Source organism: Aegilops tauschii, chromosome 6 (assembly GCF_002575655.3).
Source record: "Aegilops tauschii subsp. strangulata cultivar AL8/78 chromosome 6, Aet v6.0, whole genome shotgun sequence".
Classification (NCBI taxonomy): Eukaryota; Viridiplantae; Streptophyta; class Magnoliopsida; order Poales; family Poaceae; genus Aegilops; species Aegilops tauschii.
In genome coordinates, this window is record NC_053040.3 from 55,187,414 (window position 1) to 55,206,121 (window position 18,708).

General features: G+C 44.4%; 1 protein-coding gene and 1 pseudogene across 1 annotated transcript; both read left to right on the plus strand.

Annotated features, from left to right (window-relative positions):
• The window catches only part of LOC141025807 (BTB/POZ and MATH domain-containing protein 2-like), a 36,810-nt pseudogene extending 23,535 nt beyond the window's left edge, over nt 1-13,275 (plus strand).
• A 764-nt stretch (nt 13,276-14,039) lies between these two features.
• LOC109771410 (BTB/POZ and MATH domain-containing protein 2-like) lies at nt 14,040-15,179 on the plus strand. Its single transcript, XM_073500617.1, has 2 exons — nt 14,040-14,462; nt 14,613-15,179. The coding sequence occupies exons 1-2, from the start codon at nt 14,040-14,042 to the stop codon at nt 15,177-15,179; spliced, it is 990 nt and encodes a 329-aa protein (XP_073356718.1).
• Nucleotides 15,180-18,708: the final 3,529 nt, after the last annotated feature.

The following is an 18,708-nucleotide window of genomic DNA, read 5'->3' on the forward strand; positions in this document are numbered from 1 at the left end:
AACTCAAGTAGAACAAGTACTTAAAGCTCGGGATGATTTGCTTAATGAGTTGAATAGTAAGAACAATGATAATGCTGTTAGGGTTATGACTAGAGGTGGTAAAATGACCCAGGAACCTTTGTATCCTGAGGGCCATCCTAAGAGAGTTGAGAAAGATTCTTAGAGAATTAATGCTGATGCACCTAGTCCTTCTAATAAAAATAAGAAGAAAACTGATAGGACTTTGCATGCTAGTGAACCTTTTTTAGACACACCTGAGAATCCCAATGACATTTCTATTTCTGATGCTGAGACACAAGCTGGTAATGAACATGAACCTAGTGCTAACGTTAATGATGATATTCATGTTGATGGTCAACCTAGCAATGATAATGATGTAGAGATTGAACCTGATGTTGATCTTGATAACCCACAATCAAAGAAACAAGGTTATGATAAGAGAGACTTTGTTGCTAGGAAACACTATAAAGAAAGATAACCATGGGTTCAGAAACCCATGCCCTTTCCTCCTAAGCCATCCAAGAAAAAGGATGATGAGGATTTTGAGCGCTTTGCTGAAATGATTAAACCTATCTTTTTGCGTATGCGTTTGACTGATATGCTTAAAATGCCTCCTTATGCTAAGTATATGAAAGATATTGTTACTAATAAAAGATAGATACCTGAAGCTGAAATTTCCACCATGCTTGCTAATTATACTTTTAAGGGTGGAATACCAAAGAAACTTGGGGATCCAGGGGTATCAACTATACCATGCTCCATTAAAAGAAACTATGTTAAAACTGCTTTATGTGATCTTTGAGCCGGTGTTAGTGTCATGTCTTTCTCTTTGTGTCGTAGACTTGAATTGAATAAGTTGACACCTACTGAAATTTCCTTGCAAATGGCTGATAAATTAACTGCTATACCCATCGGTATTTGTGTAGGTGTGCCTGTTGTGGTTGCAAACGTTACTATCTTAACGGACTTTGTTATTCTTGATATTCCCGAGGACGACAGTGTGTCGAGCATCCTTGGTAGACCTTTTTTAAATATTGCATGGGCTGTTATAGATTGCAACAAAGGCAATGTCACTTTTCATGTTAATGGTAATGAGCATACAGTACACTTCTCGAAGAAACAACCTCAAGTTCATAGCATCAATTCTATTGGAAAATTTTCAACTATTACTATTGGAGGTTTTGAATTCCCTTCCTACTGCAAAAAGAAATATGATATTCTTATTGTTGGGAAAATGCATATCCCTGTTGTGGTAACCTAGTGTTATTCGAAAATTCTCTGGTTTCATGTCATTCAGAAGAAGTTTATTAATAAGACTTGAGCAACCTTGTTAATGATTCCTTTTGATGGGCATGAGATGGGTGAATTTAGAAGGCACAACTCTCAGTACCCATCTTTTTCTTTCTGTTATTTAGATTAAATACAACAAAAATAGTATTCTCTGTCTGTTCTCTGAATTATACGTGCAATAAAAAATGTCCCGAAAATAAAAGTTCTCCAAATGCCCTGAAAATTTAGTATGATTTGTATATAATATTTTAGAATTTTCTGGCACTTAGAACACACCAGGCCTCACCAGCTGGCCACAAGGGTGGAGGGCGCGCCCACCCCCCTGGGGCGCCCCCTGTCCTTGTGGGGCCCACGTGGCCTCCATCCACTTATTCCAGCACCCATCCACTCCTTCCTATAGAAAAAAATCACTCCATAGCTCAAACTCGTGTTCTTGCTCATGTTGCTGCCATTTCAATTTCCTTGCTCAAAGCTGCATTCATAAAATTGCTTTGGAGGATTGTTCTTCGGTATGTGACTCCTCCAATGGTCCAATTAGTTTTTGTTCTAGTGCTTTATTCATTGTAAATTTTTGCTACTGTGATGACCTTGTTCTTGAGCTTGCATGTCAAATTTATATGGTCCAAAGTAGTTCTGATGAATGATGTAGCCTCTAGGCACTTGTAGGAGTAGTTGCTATCAATATTGTTGAGTTTGGTTCACTTTTATTTTGAGTCACTAAAAATTTCGGAATTTTCAGATGAAGAAAATGATGAGGAGATTGTTGAGAGGCTCCTCGAGCCGGGGTTCGAAGGAAAAGGAAAACAAGGAGAAGGAGAAGCCCAAGTGTAATCTTCCTCGCGCCGCGGAGATTCGACCATGTGAATGGCCATGTGATGCATTCTAACAGGCGACCGGAATTTACGATGATTTCTATTATTTGGCTGAGAATGCAGGCATCACCGACTTCCTCCTCGACCAGTGTGATCACTATCTCCTACTCACTAATACTTTTGTGCAAAATTTACATTTTCGCGCTAGGAGATCGCCACCCATGGTAGATTTTCACTTATATGATGAGTACAAAGAAATGGCGCTCTATGACTTTTGTGAGGTTTGTAAATTGCCTTATGAGGGTAGCGTCGAGGAACCACACCCTAGTGATGTGGAAGGTTTTATTCATGAAATTACCGTAGGGGAAAACAGAGGAGTGTCGGGAGCAAGTGTGGCTAGTATGCATTTCCCTGTTTTACGCTATTACTCATTATCCGTCGGGAGATGTTTAATTGGTCGTGGCGAGAGTGGAGGCCTTAGTGCCCCTGACCTTGCTATTTTGCGCCACGCTTTACATAGAGATAGAACTTACAGTTTGGGCGCTATGGTCTCTAAATGGTTGAGTTTAAACTGTACAAAGGGTCCTATTTTCTGAGGTATCTTCGCCTCTCGCCTTGCTAAACACTTTGAGATACCCATTAGGCACTATGAAAAAGAGGAGAAACTACTACCCACTATATATTTAGATTATGACAGCATGGTAGCACATAAGTTTATTAGCCATGATGAGGAAAAGAGACATATTTATAACTTGGTATTTAGCGAGGTCGCCTTTCAGATTATTACCTTGCCTGCACCTATTTTGTTCGATATTCATTCAGGCAGGTACTTCGTTTTGCCCATGGACATTCATGCATACTGAGAGGGGACACGATCCCCAGCTCCTGAGCCAGAGCCATCATGTGATCCATACCAGGAGTTGATTTATCAGTGGGAGCCACAGGAGCTCGCAAACCAGTGGAACCCCCAGGATCCTCCTCAGTACACCTTAGAGGGCTACTTTCATCCATGGGCGTAGACCAACTTAGGCCAAAAGCCTAAGCTTGGGGGAGTACGTATTTCTCACCAACATTATATTCATGTCCACACATTCATTTCAGTTGTCGGTGTTCATACTTTTTCATTGCATTATCCATGTTAGCTTATTTTTTTGCTTGCTTTCTTCTTGTGTGTTTGAAAACCCTTAAGAAAAAACCAAAAAAATTAGTTGTAGTTAGTTTACTTTCTATGCATGTTTAGTAGTAATGTTAAAAGAAAACCCAAAAAGATTTCTCATTCTTCTTTTGCTTGTTGGGAGCTTTCCCGTGTAAATAGTTTTTCTCGTCCTTGTTCTTCTTTCTTCATAAAAACAAGAACTCCAAAAACATTTCAGTGTGTTTCTTTGAAATTCTTTTCTTTTCTTTGGGGGTCGAGAGGAGAAGACCACGATGAAATTGTTAAGTGGCTCACATATGCATTATTGTTGATCTAACAAAGAGCCCATATTACCTTTCTTCTCCTTTGAATAAATGTTTGCAGATTCCAGCTTAGTCCAATGCACGTGCACTATTAATATTATTCACACCATTCGGTCGTGCTAGTGAAAGACAATAATGACGATATATGATGAAATGATTGAGATGAGGAAAATCTGGTATGAACTCGACCTATCTTGTTTTTGTAAATACGATTAGTTCATCATTCCTGATTCAGCCTATTATGAATGAAACATGTTTGCAATGAAAATTAGAGATTACAGTTACTCATGCCATGCTTAATTAGCTAGGAGTTCATAATGGTTTATCTTGCGTGTCAACATGAAAATTAAAATGGTTGTGATGTAGTATGATAGGATGGTATGCCCCTTTGAATGATTCGAGTGGCTTGACTTGGCACATGTTCATGCATGTAGTTGAAACAAAATCAACATAGCTTCCACGATATTCATTTCATGGTGATTTATATCCTAATCATGCTTGCACCCAATGTTGGTTAATCTCAATGCATGTTTATGACTGTTGTCGCTCTCTAGTTGGTCGCTTCCTAGTCTCTTTCTAACCTTCACTTGTACTAAGCGGGAATACTTCTTGTGCATCCACTTCCATAAACCCAAAGTTGTTCCATATGAGTCCCCATACCTTCCTATATATATGCGATATTTACATGCCATTCCAAGTAAATTTGCAAGTGCCAAACTCTAAACCTTCAAATGATAATCTGTTTCGTATGCTCGAATCGCTCATGTACCAACTAGGGTTGTCAATATCTTCCATGTTAGGTGGGTTATTCTCATGATGAGTGGACTCCGCTCATCATTCATGAGACAATGGCTGGTAACCAGGACGCCCAATCCCATGCTCAAATCAAGTGAAAATAATTGCAAACAAAACTCCCCCAGGATTGTTGTTAGTTGGATGGTACCCGTTGTTTTGGACGAGCCGTGGAGTGTTCTTGTTGGTGGTGGGGGAGTATAAACTTTACCATTCTTTTTGGGAACCGCTTATAATGTATGTAGCATGGAACATACCGATATCTCTTAGTTATTATGTTGACAATGAAAGCATGCTGCTGAAAATATTATTTATCTCTATTTCAAAACTCGAGCTCTGGTAACTCTACAAATCCCTGCTTCCCTCTGCGAAGGGTCTATCTATTTACTTTTATTCTTGAGTCATCATCCTCTTATACAAAGCACCAGTTGGAGAGCACCACTGTCATTTGTATGCATTGTTATTAATTTCTATTGAGTATGACTGTGACTGGATCTCTTTTACCATGAATTACAATGTCTAGTCAGTCCTTGATCTTCAAGGGTGCTCTGCATTTATGTTTTGCGGTCTGAGAAAAGGCTAGCGAGAAACCACCTTGTTATATCATATCATGATTGTTTTGAGAAAGTGTTGTCATCCGAGATTTATTATTATTGCTCGCTAGTTGATTATGCCATTGATATGAGTAAACGTAAGACCTAAATGTTATTGTGAATATGGTTAGTTCATAATCTTCGCTGAAAACTTGAATGCTGGCTTTATATATTTGCAAGAACAAGATCAAACAGAGTTTGTAAAAGTTTTTTTTATCACTTTCAATTTGTCAACTGAATTGCTTGAGGACAAGCAATGGGTTAAGCTTGGGGGAGTTGATACATCTCCGTCCTATCTACTTTTCCTAACTCTTTTGCCCTTGTTTTGAACTCTAACTTGCATGATTTGAATGAAACTAACCCGGACTGACGCTGTTTTTAGCAGAATTGGCATGGTGTTATTTTTGTGCAGAATAAAAAGTTCTGGGAATGACCTGAAACTTCACGGAGATAAGTTTTGGAATTAATAAAAACATATTGGTGAAAGAATCAAGTGAAGGGGGCCCACACCCTGGCCACAAGGGTGGGGGCGCACCCACCCCCCTGGGGCACGCCACCCGACCTTGTGGGCTCCCTGCACCTCCACCGACCTCAACTCCAACTCCATATATTCTCTTTCGGGGAGAAAAAAAACCAGAGAGAAGGATTCATTGCGTTTTACGATACGGAGCCGCCGCCAAGCCCTGTTCTTCCTCGTGAGGGCAGATCTGTAGTCCGTTTTGGGCTCTGGAGAGGGGAAATCATCGCCATCATCATGATCAACCATCCTCCATCGCCAATTTCATGAAGCTCACCGCCTTGCGTGAGTAATTACATCGTAGGCTTGCCGGACCATGATGGGTTGGATGAGATTTACCATGTAATCGACTAGTTTTGTTAGGGTTTGATCCCTAGTATCCACTATGTTCTAAGATTAATGTTGCTATGACTTTGCTATGCCTAATGCTTGTCACTAGGGCCCGAGTGCCATGATTTCAGATCTGAACCTATTATGTTTTCATGAATATATTTGTGTTCTTGATCCTATCTTGCAAGTCAATAGTCACCTACTACGTGTTGTGATCTGGCAACCCCGGAGTGACAATAGTCGGGACCACTCCTGGTGATGACCGTAGTTTGAGGAGTTCATGTAATCACTAAGTGCTAATGCTTTGGTCCGATACTCTATTAAAAGGAGGCCTTAATATCCCTTAGTTTCCAATAGGACCACGCTGCCACGGGAGGGTAGGACAAAAGATGTCATGCAAATTCTTTTCCATAAGCACGTATGACTATATTCAGAATACATGCCTATATTATATTGATGAACTGGAGCTAGTTCTATGTCACCTATGTTATAACTGTTGCATGATGAATGCCATCCGACATAATTATCCATCATTGATCCATTGCCTACGAGCTTTTCACATATTGATCTTTGCTTCGTTACTTTGCCATTGCCACTATTACAATTGCTACAATAATGCTACTGTTACTTTTGCCACCGTTACCGTTACTTCCATACTACTTTGCTACTAAATACTTTGCTGCAGATATTAAGTCTTTCAGGTGTGGTTGAATTGACAACTCAGCTGGTAATACTCGAGAATATTCTTTGGCTCCCCTTGTGTCGAATCAATAAATTTGGGTTGAATACTCTACCCTCGAAAACTGTTGTGATCCCCTTTACTTGTGGGTTATCACATGGTCATGGCTTGGGGTGCTAGTGGCCACCTCGCCTAGCCTTGGGCTGGGGGTGTGCTGCCCAGGTGCCCTCGCCCTCCCAGATGAGGGGTGGGGTGGGGGCTGGTGAGAGAGGGATCTGTCAGGCCAAGGGGTCGTGGCCGTCTGCTTCCTTTCGTGGCAGTGGTAGTTCTCCTTGAACGTCCCCTTGTTGACCGACAGTGATGCAGGGTTCTAGGCTACTCCAACCGCCCATCATCGGAGTCTTTTTCGTTGGTGCCGGTAGGTGTAGGTTAATACCATGCCTGCTCAAGGCCCTTCTTGTCGCCGGAGATTTAATTCAATGTGTCCTTGGCCTCTTTTAGACGGCAGTCTTGTTGGCATACGAGGCCATCCCCAGACCAGGGGGGTCGCCGAGATCAGCGTCATGCCGGCAGGCTGGCGGTGGTCTTCATTAGCCAAGGTGCTTTGGTCTGGTTGTTGGTTGGCATTGAGGGGCTCAGGGTTTGGCTAGTGGGGTGCCGGAAAATGTGGTGCTTGACCTGCTTCTTCCTCTGACCGATTGAGAATGCATGATGTTACAAATATCCCAAGACAAATCTCGTATAGACAACCAAAACACTGATACCAAACAATCACAACAATATTTTCTATTTTTTGGAAGAACATGCAATAGCATTGCATGTCTTTTCTATTATGATAGAGGGGAAACATAGACTACAAGGTGCTGGCAGTGGGGATAATTGTCTCCGACGATGAAACATTTGTAGAATACTAATTGGTCCCTAGTTTTTGCAAAATTCACTTTGTACTACATAAATTCATTTGCAGAAAACACTGATGAGCCGATTTGGCCTGTTTAAGCACCTTCCCGACAGGCAGGGCATGATTTTAAGGAGTTGACTTGGCAAAAAAATCACCACATGCATGCGTTGACCAAGTCTTCTTCATTCTCCTCTCTCCCCCTCTCTTACACATTATATCAAACACGTTGTGCGCACTGGGAGGGGGCAACTGGGGATGGTGGCACTGCACAACTGCGCCCATGGGCTCTCATCGCTGGCTTGGAGCGGCGGATGGACCTCACCGGCGTCGAGGTCGAGCATCACCTCTTCTCTCTTGGCGGCTATGCAGGGGAGAGCACTAGGACATGCAACGGTGGCCTTGTGCACGAGCACGCTGGATGGCTGAGGCAGTGGGGAGGAGGCCGACGACCACTATGGCGAGCCCCATATGGATAACTTGCGTTTGCGGTACATTCACATACATTTCCGTCCCGAGCTGTTATCTCTGTTTACTTGACAAGTGAAGCCGACGGTATTCGAACCAAAGACCGCACAACATTGACATGGAGAGGCTAGCCAGTGCACAAACTGTTACTTGCTATTTAATTTGTCATAGTCTCCTTCTTATATAGTAATTGATAGAATTGTTCTTGTTCTTTCTCCATATAATTTTTGAAACCAAACCGGCGTGACTTCCGGTTCAGATTTTTACGGACGTACTGCCCCTCTACTGGTTCATCAGCTGGTTTTTTAGGCACTATAAATTAGGATGTATTCTTTACTAAGAAAATCTATAATTGGACCCTTCTTACTTGCCCTAAACGTCCCGACGGGCTGCCCGGTCACTGTCCGGATCGAAAAAGGCCACCTAACCATACTACCCATATCCGGCCTAAACGCCCGGACTGACCGGCACTCTTCATGTGAGGCCATATATGGGGCGTATATGGGGAGTCCGGGACGCGCCTGGGCATGCCCGCCAAGCAAAACACTTGCTTCCATCCGTCCTCTCCAGGAGCAGTAGTCAGTAGATGCTGGTGGCAATTAAGGTGGGATTAATGGCGTTCGATCTGCCTGTCAAGAGAGCGAGCGCCATGAATGCACCCGCGCAGCACCATGGATGGATCAACTGGCTGCTCTACTTGCACCGGTACACCTGTACGGAGATTAGCAAGCAAAGTATGTTACTTCCTCCGTTCACTTTTGTAAGCAAAAACATTTAAGATAGCATCTAATACAGTTTAATTTCAACTGTCTTCAACAACTTACAAAAATGAACAGTGGGAGTAGCCTTCTTTAAACAGGTGCAGAAGTTTTAAGTAGTGGCAAATGTTTGGGGGACATGCAAGTTTTTAATTCTCCTACCTAGATGACCTTCGTGATTTAGATGTAAAGACTGTCTGAAGCAATGAAAGATTTGAGTGCCAGATCATGTGCCCTCAACAGCCCAAAAGAAAGCTCCTTTTTCGACCATCGAATTAATCATGGTCAAGCAGAGATAGATAGGGTACAAGATCGAGGCAATGACTACTAGCATCAACCCACCACCTTTGAAAAAACAGGGCTGGTCACATTTAGAGCTGATGGGTCACAAGGCAGACACGGGATAGAGATATGCCGTACATGAATATACAACTCAGTTCATACATGAATATACAATGGCTATTACCTTTACATGGAAGATCATCAGTAATTTAGGATTGGCGACAAAAAGAGAAGTTCTTTTACAGCAACAGCCTAGCTCTCTGGGACTCATCTCCTGCCTTAAGTAATGTGTCAACTCTTTTAAAATTTCATCAACACTTTTGAATGTGTGAGCATAGGGTTATGATGTCTTAAATTCTTTACATGGAAGATCATCAGTAATTGTTTTCTTTTTCAACTAAATTTAACCTCTCGACAATAGGGTTGGTTGGAATTTTCGGTTCACGTACCTTCTAGAAAAAAACAGCTATGTCACGTTGGTCGGCATAATTGTCATAAACACTAGATAAACCAAATAGTTATAAAAGATAATATATACCACATCCGAATCATAGACAGGACGAGGGCCGATGGAGGCGGATACCAAAACCATCGCACAATATAACAAAAAATAATAAAAGTAAGAAAATTATACAAGTATCTATCTAAATCATACAAGTAAGAATTTTTTTTCTTTTGAAAGAAGATAAGAACAAGAGGCTCACCACGGTGGTGCCGGCGACGAGATCGGCGCGGGCGATCGACGGCGGTGAGGATGGGGATGGGACAGGACGGAACGCCAAATCTAGATAAATCTTGAGGAAAATGGAGTTTGGACAAGGAGCTTCGAGAGGAGAAAGCTTAAGTCTGGTTCGGGCATTTCATCGAACACCTCATGTGTATAGGAGGTGAGTTAGAGCACCACAAAGCTCTCCCACGGCCGGCCAAAATAGCAGAGCGATGGCTCTGCTTGCGGGCAGGGGCGGGGGTATATATAGGCCTCTCTTTAGTCCCGGTTTGTGGCTAAACCGGAACTAAAGGACAACATTTGGTCCCGGTTCCAGCCACCAACCGGGACTAGAGGTTGTGGGCCAGGAGCGAGGCCCATTGGTCCCGGTTCGTGTCTGGAACAGGGATCAAATGGGTCAGATGAACCGAGACCATTGGCCCACGAGGCCCGGCCGGCGCGCTGTCCTCACGAACCGAGACTGATGCCCCCTTTGGTCCCAGTTTGTGAGTCAACCGGGATTGATGCCCTTGCCCAGGCCTCAACCAAAGCCATGTTTTCTACTAGTAAATGTGCGAGAGGGCTAGGAAGGGGTTTAGTTTGACTGTCCTAAATGTAAAAGAAAACACCACATTGAGTATCAAGTAACCACCACTTTGATGGCCAATTGAGAGTCGTGTAACAACGAACTTGCCTGGGAAAACTAGTGTGTAAGGTTGAAAGTGATTATGAGACTTTCTGTCTGAAATGGTTTCTAATTCCGGTGGTATTGGATACGGTAAGAGATTTTGACATCTAAATATAATCCGATTCTGATTACCAGGATGCAATATAGGATATGATATTACTAATATACAATGTAGGATAATTTATTTTCTCTAGCCAGACAAGCCATCCTTTTAAATATGGGTATCCGGTTTATTGGTACAGTTTAAGTACTAACTAGCAATACATAAATGTTATACTTTCATATGATATGAGACATAAGCTTGTTAATGATTTATTTGGATTTTAAGTACCTTATAGAGCTTTATGTGTATTTCAAATGTATAAGTATCAATATTTTCCCATTGGTTGTGTATAATTTTAGTTCCGAGCATGTATATTTTCCTTGTATATGCATGTTTCCGAGTCGAGTCCAATGTATTACCATACCAAGTCTGAACCCGACATGATCCGGTATTCGAATCCACATCTACACACCACATCCATCCCGCATTTGAATCCAAAGAAATGTATAGAATAAAATGGTATGAGCATTATCTTTCTATATTTTGATCCAGTTTTACCCCATACTGAGGTGGAATAGCTTATGTGTATACTACGTGAAGTGGATGTGAACGCCACATGTCAGCATTATCTTCCCCGTCCCTTGTTCTTCCGCCTCATACAACAAGAGAAACTTGCCTCTATCTAAGAGTCGACTATTCCCCACTGGCACAACAGTCAGTCATCCCATGATTATCGTGCTCCCACCCCTTGCGATTCCTGCTGCCGCACCATGTTAACCTACATGGCAATGCAGTGCTAACCTTTAAGGATGTTATCTTGGAGGGGAACTCATTGGCTGAAGAACTTCGGGCGCCTATCCTTTCTCCAAGATGGCCTCGATGTGTTTGTGTGGGGTCTGATGTAGGTGCATATATGAGTATAGATGGGAGGATTCCGAAAAAAGAGTCTAGATGGGTGGGGTGAATAGACTATTATCAATTTTACTTAGCCGATTTTATTTCTTTTTTCGATAAATGGCACTTTTATTGATTCATAATGTAGCATCAAGGGGATACAAACAAAATGAACACACTAGGCCTCTACACAGCTAGAATGCACAAAGCCAACACACGCACACAAAAGTTCACACCTGCAATGAGCAAAGTCATATAGGACCGAAGCTATGCCTAGGCGGAGGGAAAAAATCAAAAGTGATCAAACCAACGATCAACAAAATACAACAGCAACCATCAGTACCAACTATCTCATGAGTACACAAGAACTACGATAAAGGTTTCTTTAATAGAAACGCATGTAGAAAGGGAACGAACCATAAACGCCGCCGTCACCAGATCTAACAATAGAAGGTAGATCGTGGGTTTTCACCCTGAAGATCAAGTCCAAGCAAACTCCATGCAATGCCTTCAAGAAGGTAAACCACCATTGCCAGGTATATAACCAACTAGGTCAAACCTAGGGCTTTCACCATGGTGCGCAGGACTAGGTACTTGAGAAGCACCACCAAATCGTAGACATCATGTATTGTCACCTCCATTTCCATGATCTCACCAAAGGAGAAGGTCACCAAAGCCATTTTTATTTCTTAAGCCATGTTTCCCCTACAGATGCCAGTGTAGGAAAGCAAGCGGGAAGCAAAGTTGCACAAAGTAAAGATATAGGGTAGAGGTCGCAAAGATGCGCATTTATTTCAAAGTTCAGATTGTTGGCACAAAGTCCTCGGACCAATTATGCCTTGGCCACACAACCACAATGCTCTTGTACACCATGGTCTAGGCCCACCTATCATACCATGGCCGACCACCAAGGTCTACTGAGGCACACACCCTGCAAAGGAAATAAGAAATTGGTTGATTGGCGAAGAATCCCTTCTTGTGCCCAATTGCAATCTCCACCATAGTAAAACTCTAATAGGATAGATCTTTACGCTCCGAGAAGTTGGAGTGTATAGTTCAAAAGATGAATCTGAGTATTTGAAAAATAATTTGAAATCTAACTTCAACCGCTTGGAGGTTCCAGCCGTAAGTTATTCGTAGGAATCAAACAAGGCCAGGAAGCGTATGTAGCATCCAAAATATCCGAACCACTAGCTCTGAGGACCCGGATAACACTAAGTGAAACTGAGACACTTCCTTTCAAATATATGAGTGGTATTTACTTTGACCCCAAAAATGATGGATGTCGTCAAATTTGTCGAAAATTCGCATGGGCACGCAGGTGCTCGGGCACGGACCTGCCAGGCTGCTCGATTGCCTCACAATTCCTAAAATAGTTGAATCCCGCACAAGGGCACACTGAGTTTTAAGATTTAGTCATTGAAACTTACGACTTTTTATTTGAAACTTGTGATTCTCTCTCTCTCACTCTTACCAAGTTTCATATATAAATCTTAAAGGCATTTTTTTGTCATTTATAAGCACAAAAATCATGATTATATCGGTTCCTCGTAATAAATTGCATTTATTTTCTCAGTTTGTTAAAACGTATTCAAAATGGATCTTATTTAAAACCCCTCGTCATAAGAAACATGAGTATGAAAACATAAATTAATTTGGATTGCTCGTTCAAAGGATATAAAGGTTTGAGAACCAGAAGACAAAAATGAAAGGACGTGCTTGGGAATTGGTGCCCCTGCGCTTGCGTGCCACAAATCCGCTCGCTTACATTGTGTGATTCTCAGCATTTTACTCGCAACAGTTCAAATCGGCTCGGATCTCAGCCTATCCGCCGGTCACCGGCGCCGGCGCCGCCGCTGTGGCCGCCGGCCTCGATTTCTTCTTTCTCTGGACAACTTTCCACGCCCCGGCCTCGAAGAAATCAGACAAAGTGGGTTTAGGGAGACGTACCTTTGGAAGAGGTCCTCGCCATGGCCGGATCGCTGTCGCCGATGTACGCAGGTGGACAACCCGGCGGACAACCTCAACGGCGTCGTCCTCAAGTCCCTGCCGGGCCGGATCATCTAGGGGGATCGCCAAGTCGACGAGCCTCGCCACATCCTTCTCAGAGTAGCCCACTCGAAACGCCTCGCAAATCGCATCGGATGGCGTCGGCGAACTCAACGGTGACTCTTCGCCGCCGGAATCCCCGTCCTCGTCTTCCGCATCGCCGGCGTCGTCGCATAACGCCCAGAAGCGGTCTCCTACCCGCTGATCAACGGTGGGAAAGGTCACCCCCGTCGTCGCCTGCAACAGTTCAGATCTGACTTACTACTATATCTTATCTTCGTTCGGGACATATAAATCAGTTTCGTATAGCTAGAATTTTCCACAACATTATTCGATACGGAAGTGTAACTGTGTAAGTATAGTATACTCCTATATATGATCAACTAAGTGTCATACATCAAGCATCCTCATCATCTACTTGGAGTATCCTTTTTACATAGAAATCATCACGCTATAGTAGTATGCATCCCAGTGATGCAGAGCTAGGGATTTCAACCTCCTTTCCTAAAAAAGAAGATAACTACGAAAAATGATCATATATATCTTCAAGGTCCTGTTGCCTAATCGTGTATGTGTACTGTTCAGGAGCACGTGTAGGAGTCTGTATAGGTCTAAACGTGATCGGTGTTGTATACGGCTCCTAACCAGGGGTCCGTGCGTGTATATATATACCTGCACTATGGGGTGAAATTCTACCGTGAGTCTGAACTTGATAGAAACGAAAGAAATAGAGGGCCAAACTTTGTCGCGGGCGTCTACTATTCGAGCTTAATTTGTCCGGCATGGCTTTCGCTGGCGCATCTCTCGTCGCCGATGGCATGTTGTGCGCCTCCACCAAGTCAGCCGTCGACTCTGGCGCCGACAGCGGGTACCACCTGCTCATCGTTGAAGGCTACTCGCGCACCAAAGAGACGACTCCCAACGGCGAGTGGATCGAGTCTCGTCCATTCATTGTTGGCGGCCGTCGCTGGACCATCGACTACAGCGCTAATGGCGATAACTCGGAAGATGAAGAATTTATATCGGTTTTCCTTGTCCTTGACGACGATATCAATCACAGCGTGAAGGTTCAGTATGTCTTTAGTTTCATCGACCAGCCTGAGTTGCGGGTGTCAAAGCACATCCGCCAAAGCGAACCTGTCTTCTTCTATGAACGCCATGATGTTCATGGCCATCATGGTCAGTTTAGATTCATGAAAAGGGAGGTTTTTGAAAGATCAAAGCATCTCAAGCACGACCGCTTCGTCCTCCGGTGTGACCTGGTTGTGCTCAAGTCGGATGGGAATACCAAGGAGCAGGGCGCCGGCACCAGCGCTCTTCCGTTCAATGAACTGTCACCACCGTCCGACTTGAAGAGCCATTTTGCCGATCTCCTCCTGAGCAAGGAGGGTGCTGACATTACGTTTGAGGTTGCCGGCGAGAAGTTTGCTGCACACCGGTGCGTGCTTGCAGCCCGATCCTCCATCTTCAAGGCACAGCTCTTTGGTGCCATGAATGAATCGAGTTTCGTCAAGATAACCGACATGAAAGCAGACGTCTTCGGGAGCTTGCTGACTTACATCTACACTGATGCACTGCCTGAATTTGTTGACATGGAAGCATACGATGGCCATGAAATTATATATGCACCTCGGCTGCTGCAGTTCCTTGAAGCTGCGGAAAGATATGATCTTCAGAGGCTCAAATCGATCTGTGAAGAGAAGTTAGCCAGTTTCATACGCGCAGAAACTGTGGCAGACATGTTTGCCGTGGCTGAGCGGAGACGGTGCTTCGGGTTAAAGGAGGCCTGCTTGGAGTTCATCAAAGCCGACCCAAGTTTACACGCAACTTTCGCGGCTGGTGGCCTGGGGCAGATAACCGGGACCCGTAGTCCCTCCCTTCTCAAGCGGCTGCTCTCCAAGTTTGGTTTGCTGAAACTCTGAAGCTCTAAAAGCATTCTTTGTAATTCGTATATATATTTCTCTTCTAATTAGGTTAATATTCACAGATGTAAAAGATGGCCATGCATAGTATTGTGTTGATCATCCAATAGCTACTACTAGTCTACTACTACTACTGTTCTAAATTTGTCTGAATATTGAAATGCAGCAAGCTAAAATATTTTCTATGTGCTTACCTTGCTTTCATTTCATCACGCATGGCTTCGGGTTGACATGTTGAGCTGAAAAAGTTTGTGTTGGGTGCATCCATGAATAACCTGCTTCCGACCCATCCAAATTCGCTAGCATATGCTCACTTCTCCGATCCGACTGAGGATGCATGATTATACGAAAATGCTAGACAAAACTCGTGGACAACCAAAGCACCGACGCACATTTTATTCCAGATGATTGTGGACATCCTATGTACATACACTGTTTTTGGTTTTGGATTATTTTCATGAAAATAAGCCATGGCTAAACTCAATTAGCTTCATTTTAATAGTACATGACCATGCAATCCCTCAATACACGTAACATCTGCAGACAGTCAGGTGGCTAATGCGGTGGAATCAATATACAGCTCGCAGCACTAGTAGAAAAGAGGACTTCGGTTCAGGCCGGGTCAGCCCATTAGTCCCGGTTCAGTCCAGAACGGGGACCAATGGGGGCACTGGTCCCGGTTCGTGAGGCCAGGGGCCTGCCGGTCCTCGTGGGGGCATTGGTCCCGGTTCATCTGGCCCCTTTGGTCCCGGTTGGTAGGACGAACCGGGACCAATGGGCCTCGCTCCTGGTCCACCACCATTGGTCCCGGTTGGTGGCTTGAACCGGGACCACAGGCTGCCCTTTAGTCCCGGTTCATGCCACGAACCGGGACCAATGAGGTGCCTATATATACCCCTCGTCCGCGAGCAGAGCACTCCAGTGCTTTGTTTTTCTCTGGCCGGCGAGGGGAGGGCTTTGTGGTGCTCTAGCTCACCTCCTGTGCACATGAGGTGTTCGATGAAATGCCCGAGCCACACTAGTTAAGCTTTCTCCTCTCGAAGCTCGACCTCAAAGCTCCATTTTCCTCGAGATTTGTCTAGGTTTAGCAGCCCGTCACGTCCCATTCCCGTCTTCACCGCCGTCGATCGCCCGCGCCGATCTCGTCGCCGGCACCACCGTGGTGAGCCTCTTGTTCTTATCTTCTTTCTGGCAAAAAAAATTCTTACTTTAGATAGATACTTGTCTAATTTTCTTACTATTTTATTGCTTGTTATTATATAGTGCGATGGTTTTGGTATCCGCCCCCGTCGGCCCTCGTCCTGTCTATGATTCGGATGTGGTATATATTATCTTTATAACTATTGGTTATTTATTGTTTATGAAAATTATGCCGACCAACGTGACATAGATTCTATTTATCTAGGAGGTATGTGAACCGGAAATTCCAACCGACCCTATTGTCGAGAGGTTAAATTTAGTTGAAGAAGAAAACAATTTCTTGAAGGAAAAAATAAAAAAAATTAAGGAGGAGAAGATGATATTGGAGTTGCATGTTGCGGATGTCGTCGATGATGACAAGATCAAGATGGATGCAATGCGCTTGAAGATTAGAAAGATTAAAAAATTTGCCATTCATACCGAGGCTTGGTATCTGTTGGAAATATGCCCTAGAGGCAATAATAAAATGGTTATTATTGTATTTCCTTGTTCATGATAATTGTCTATTGTTCATGCTATAATTGTATTAACTGGAAACCGTAATACATGTGTGAATACATAGACCACAACATGTCCCTAGTAAGCCTCTAGTTGACTAGCTCGTTGATCAATAGATGGTTATGGTTTTCTGACCATGGACATTGGATGTCATTGATAACGGGATCACATCATTAGGAGAATGATGTGATGGACAAGACCCAATCCTAAGCATAGCACAAGATCGTGTAGTTCGTTTGCTAAGAGCTTTTCTAATGTCAAGTATCGTTTCCTTAGACCATGAGATTGTGCAACTCCCGGATACCGTAGGAATTCTTTGGGTGTACCAAACGTCACAACGTAACTGGGTGGCTATAAAGGTACACTACAGTTATCTCCGAAAGTGTCTGTTGGGTTGGCACGAATCGAGACTAGGATTTGTCACTCCGTATGACGGAGAGGTATCTCTGGGCCCACTCGGTAATGCATCATCATAATGAGCTCAATGTGACTAAGTAGTTAGTCACGGGATCATGCATTACGGAACGAGTAAAGTGACTTGCTGGTAACGAGATTGAATGAGGTATTGGGATACCAGCGATCGAATCTCGGGCAAATAACATACCGATTGATAAAGGGAATTGTATACGGGATTGATTGAATACCCGACATCGTGGTTCATCCGATGAGATCATCGTGGAACATGTGGGAGCCAACATGGGTATCCAGATCCCGCTGTTGGTTATTGGCCGGAGAACGTCTTGGTCATGTCTGCATGGTTCCCGAACCCGTAGGGTCTACACACTTAAGGTTCGATGACGCTAGGGTTATAGGGAATAGATATACGTGGTTACTGAATGTTGTTCGGAGTCCCGGGTGAGATCCCGGACGTCAGGAGGAGTTCCGGAATGGTCCGGAGGTAAAGAATAATATATAGGAAGTGAGGTTTTGGCCACCGGAAGAGTTTCGGGCGTCACCGGTAATGTACCGGGACCACCGGAGGGTTCCGGGGGTCCACCGGGAGGGGCCACCAGCCCCGGAGGCTTGCATGGGCCAAGACTGGGAAGGGACCAGCCCCTGAGTGTGCTGGTGCGCCTCCCACTAGGGCCCAAGGTGCAGCTTGGAAGGGAAAGGGGGAAACCCTAGGCGCAGATGGGCCTAAGGCCCACCCTAGGGCGCGCCCCCCTCTCTCACCCTCTTGGCCGCCCCCTTCATCCAATCTAGGGCTGGCCGCTACCCCTAGGGTTGGGAACTCTAGAGGGGGCGCACCATCCTCCCCTCCTCCTATAAATACTGGGGGTTTTGGGGCTGCAGAAGACACGAGTCTCCCTCTCTCTTGACGCAGCCCTACCCCTCTCCCTCCTCGTCTCTCGCAGTGCTTGGCGAAGCCCTGCTAGAGTGCCATGCTCCTCCACCACCACCACGCCGTCGTGCTGCTACTGGACGGAGTCTTCCCCAACCTCTCCCTCTCCCTTGCTGGATCAAGGCACGGGAGACGTCACCAGGCTGCATGTGTGTTGAACGCGGAGGCACCGTTGTTCGGTGCTTAGATCGGATTCGGCCGCGATCTGAATCGCTTCGTGTACGACTCCACCGACCGCGTTCTTGCAACGCTTCCGCATCGCGATCTTCAAGTGTATGAAGATGCACTCCCCTCTCTCTCGTTGCTAGTTAATCCATAGATTGATCTTGGTGATGCGTAGAAAATTTTGTATTTCTGCTACGTTCCCCAACAGTGGTATTAGAGCTAGGTCTATGCGTAGATTATATGCACGAGTAGAACAAAAAGTAGTTGTGGGCGATGATTTGTTCAATTTGCTTGCCGTTACTAGTCTTATCTTGATTCGGCGGC

Bases quoted from the DNA above. Each gene is read 5' to 3' on its own strand.
- LOC109771410 (XM_073500617.1), top strand. From the start codon at position 14,040: ATGGCTTTCGCTGGCGCATCTCTCGTCGCCGATGGCATGTTGTGCGCC. The intron at 14,463-14,612 runs GTTTTTGAAAGA...TCCGACTTGAAG, and splicing joins TTAGATTCATGAAAAGGGAG to AGCCATTTTGCCGATCTCCT.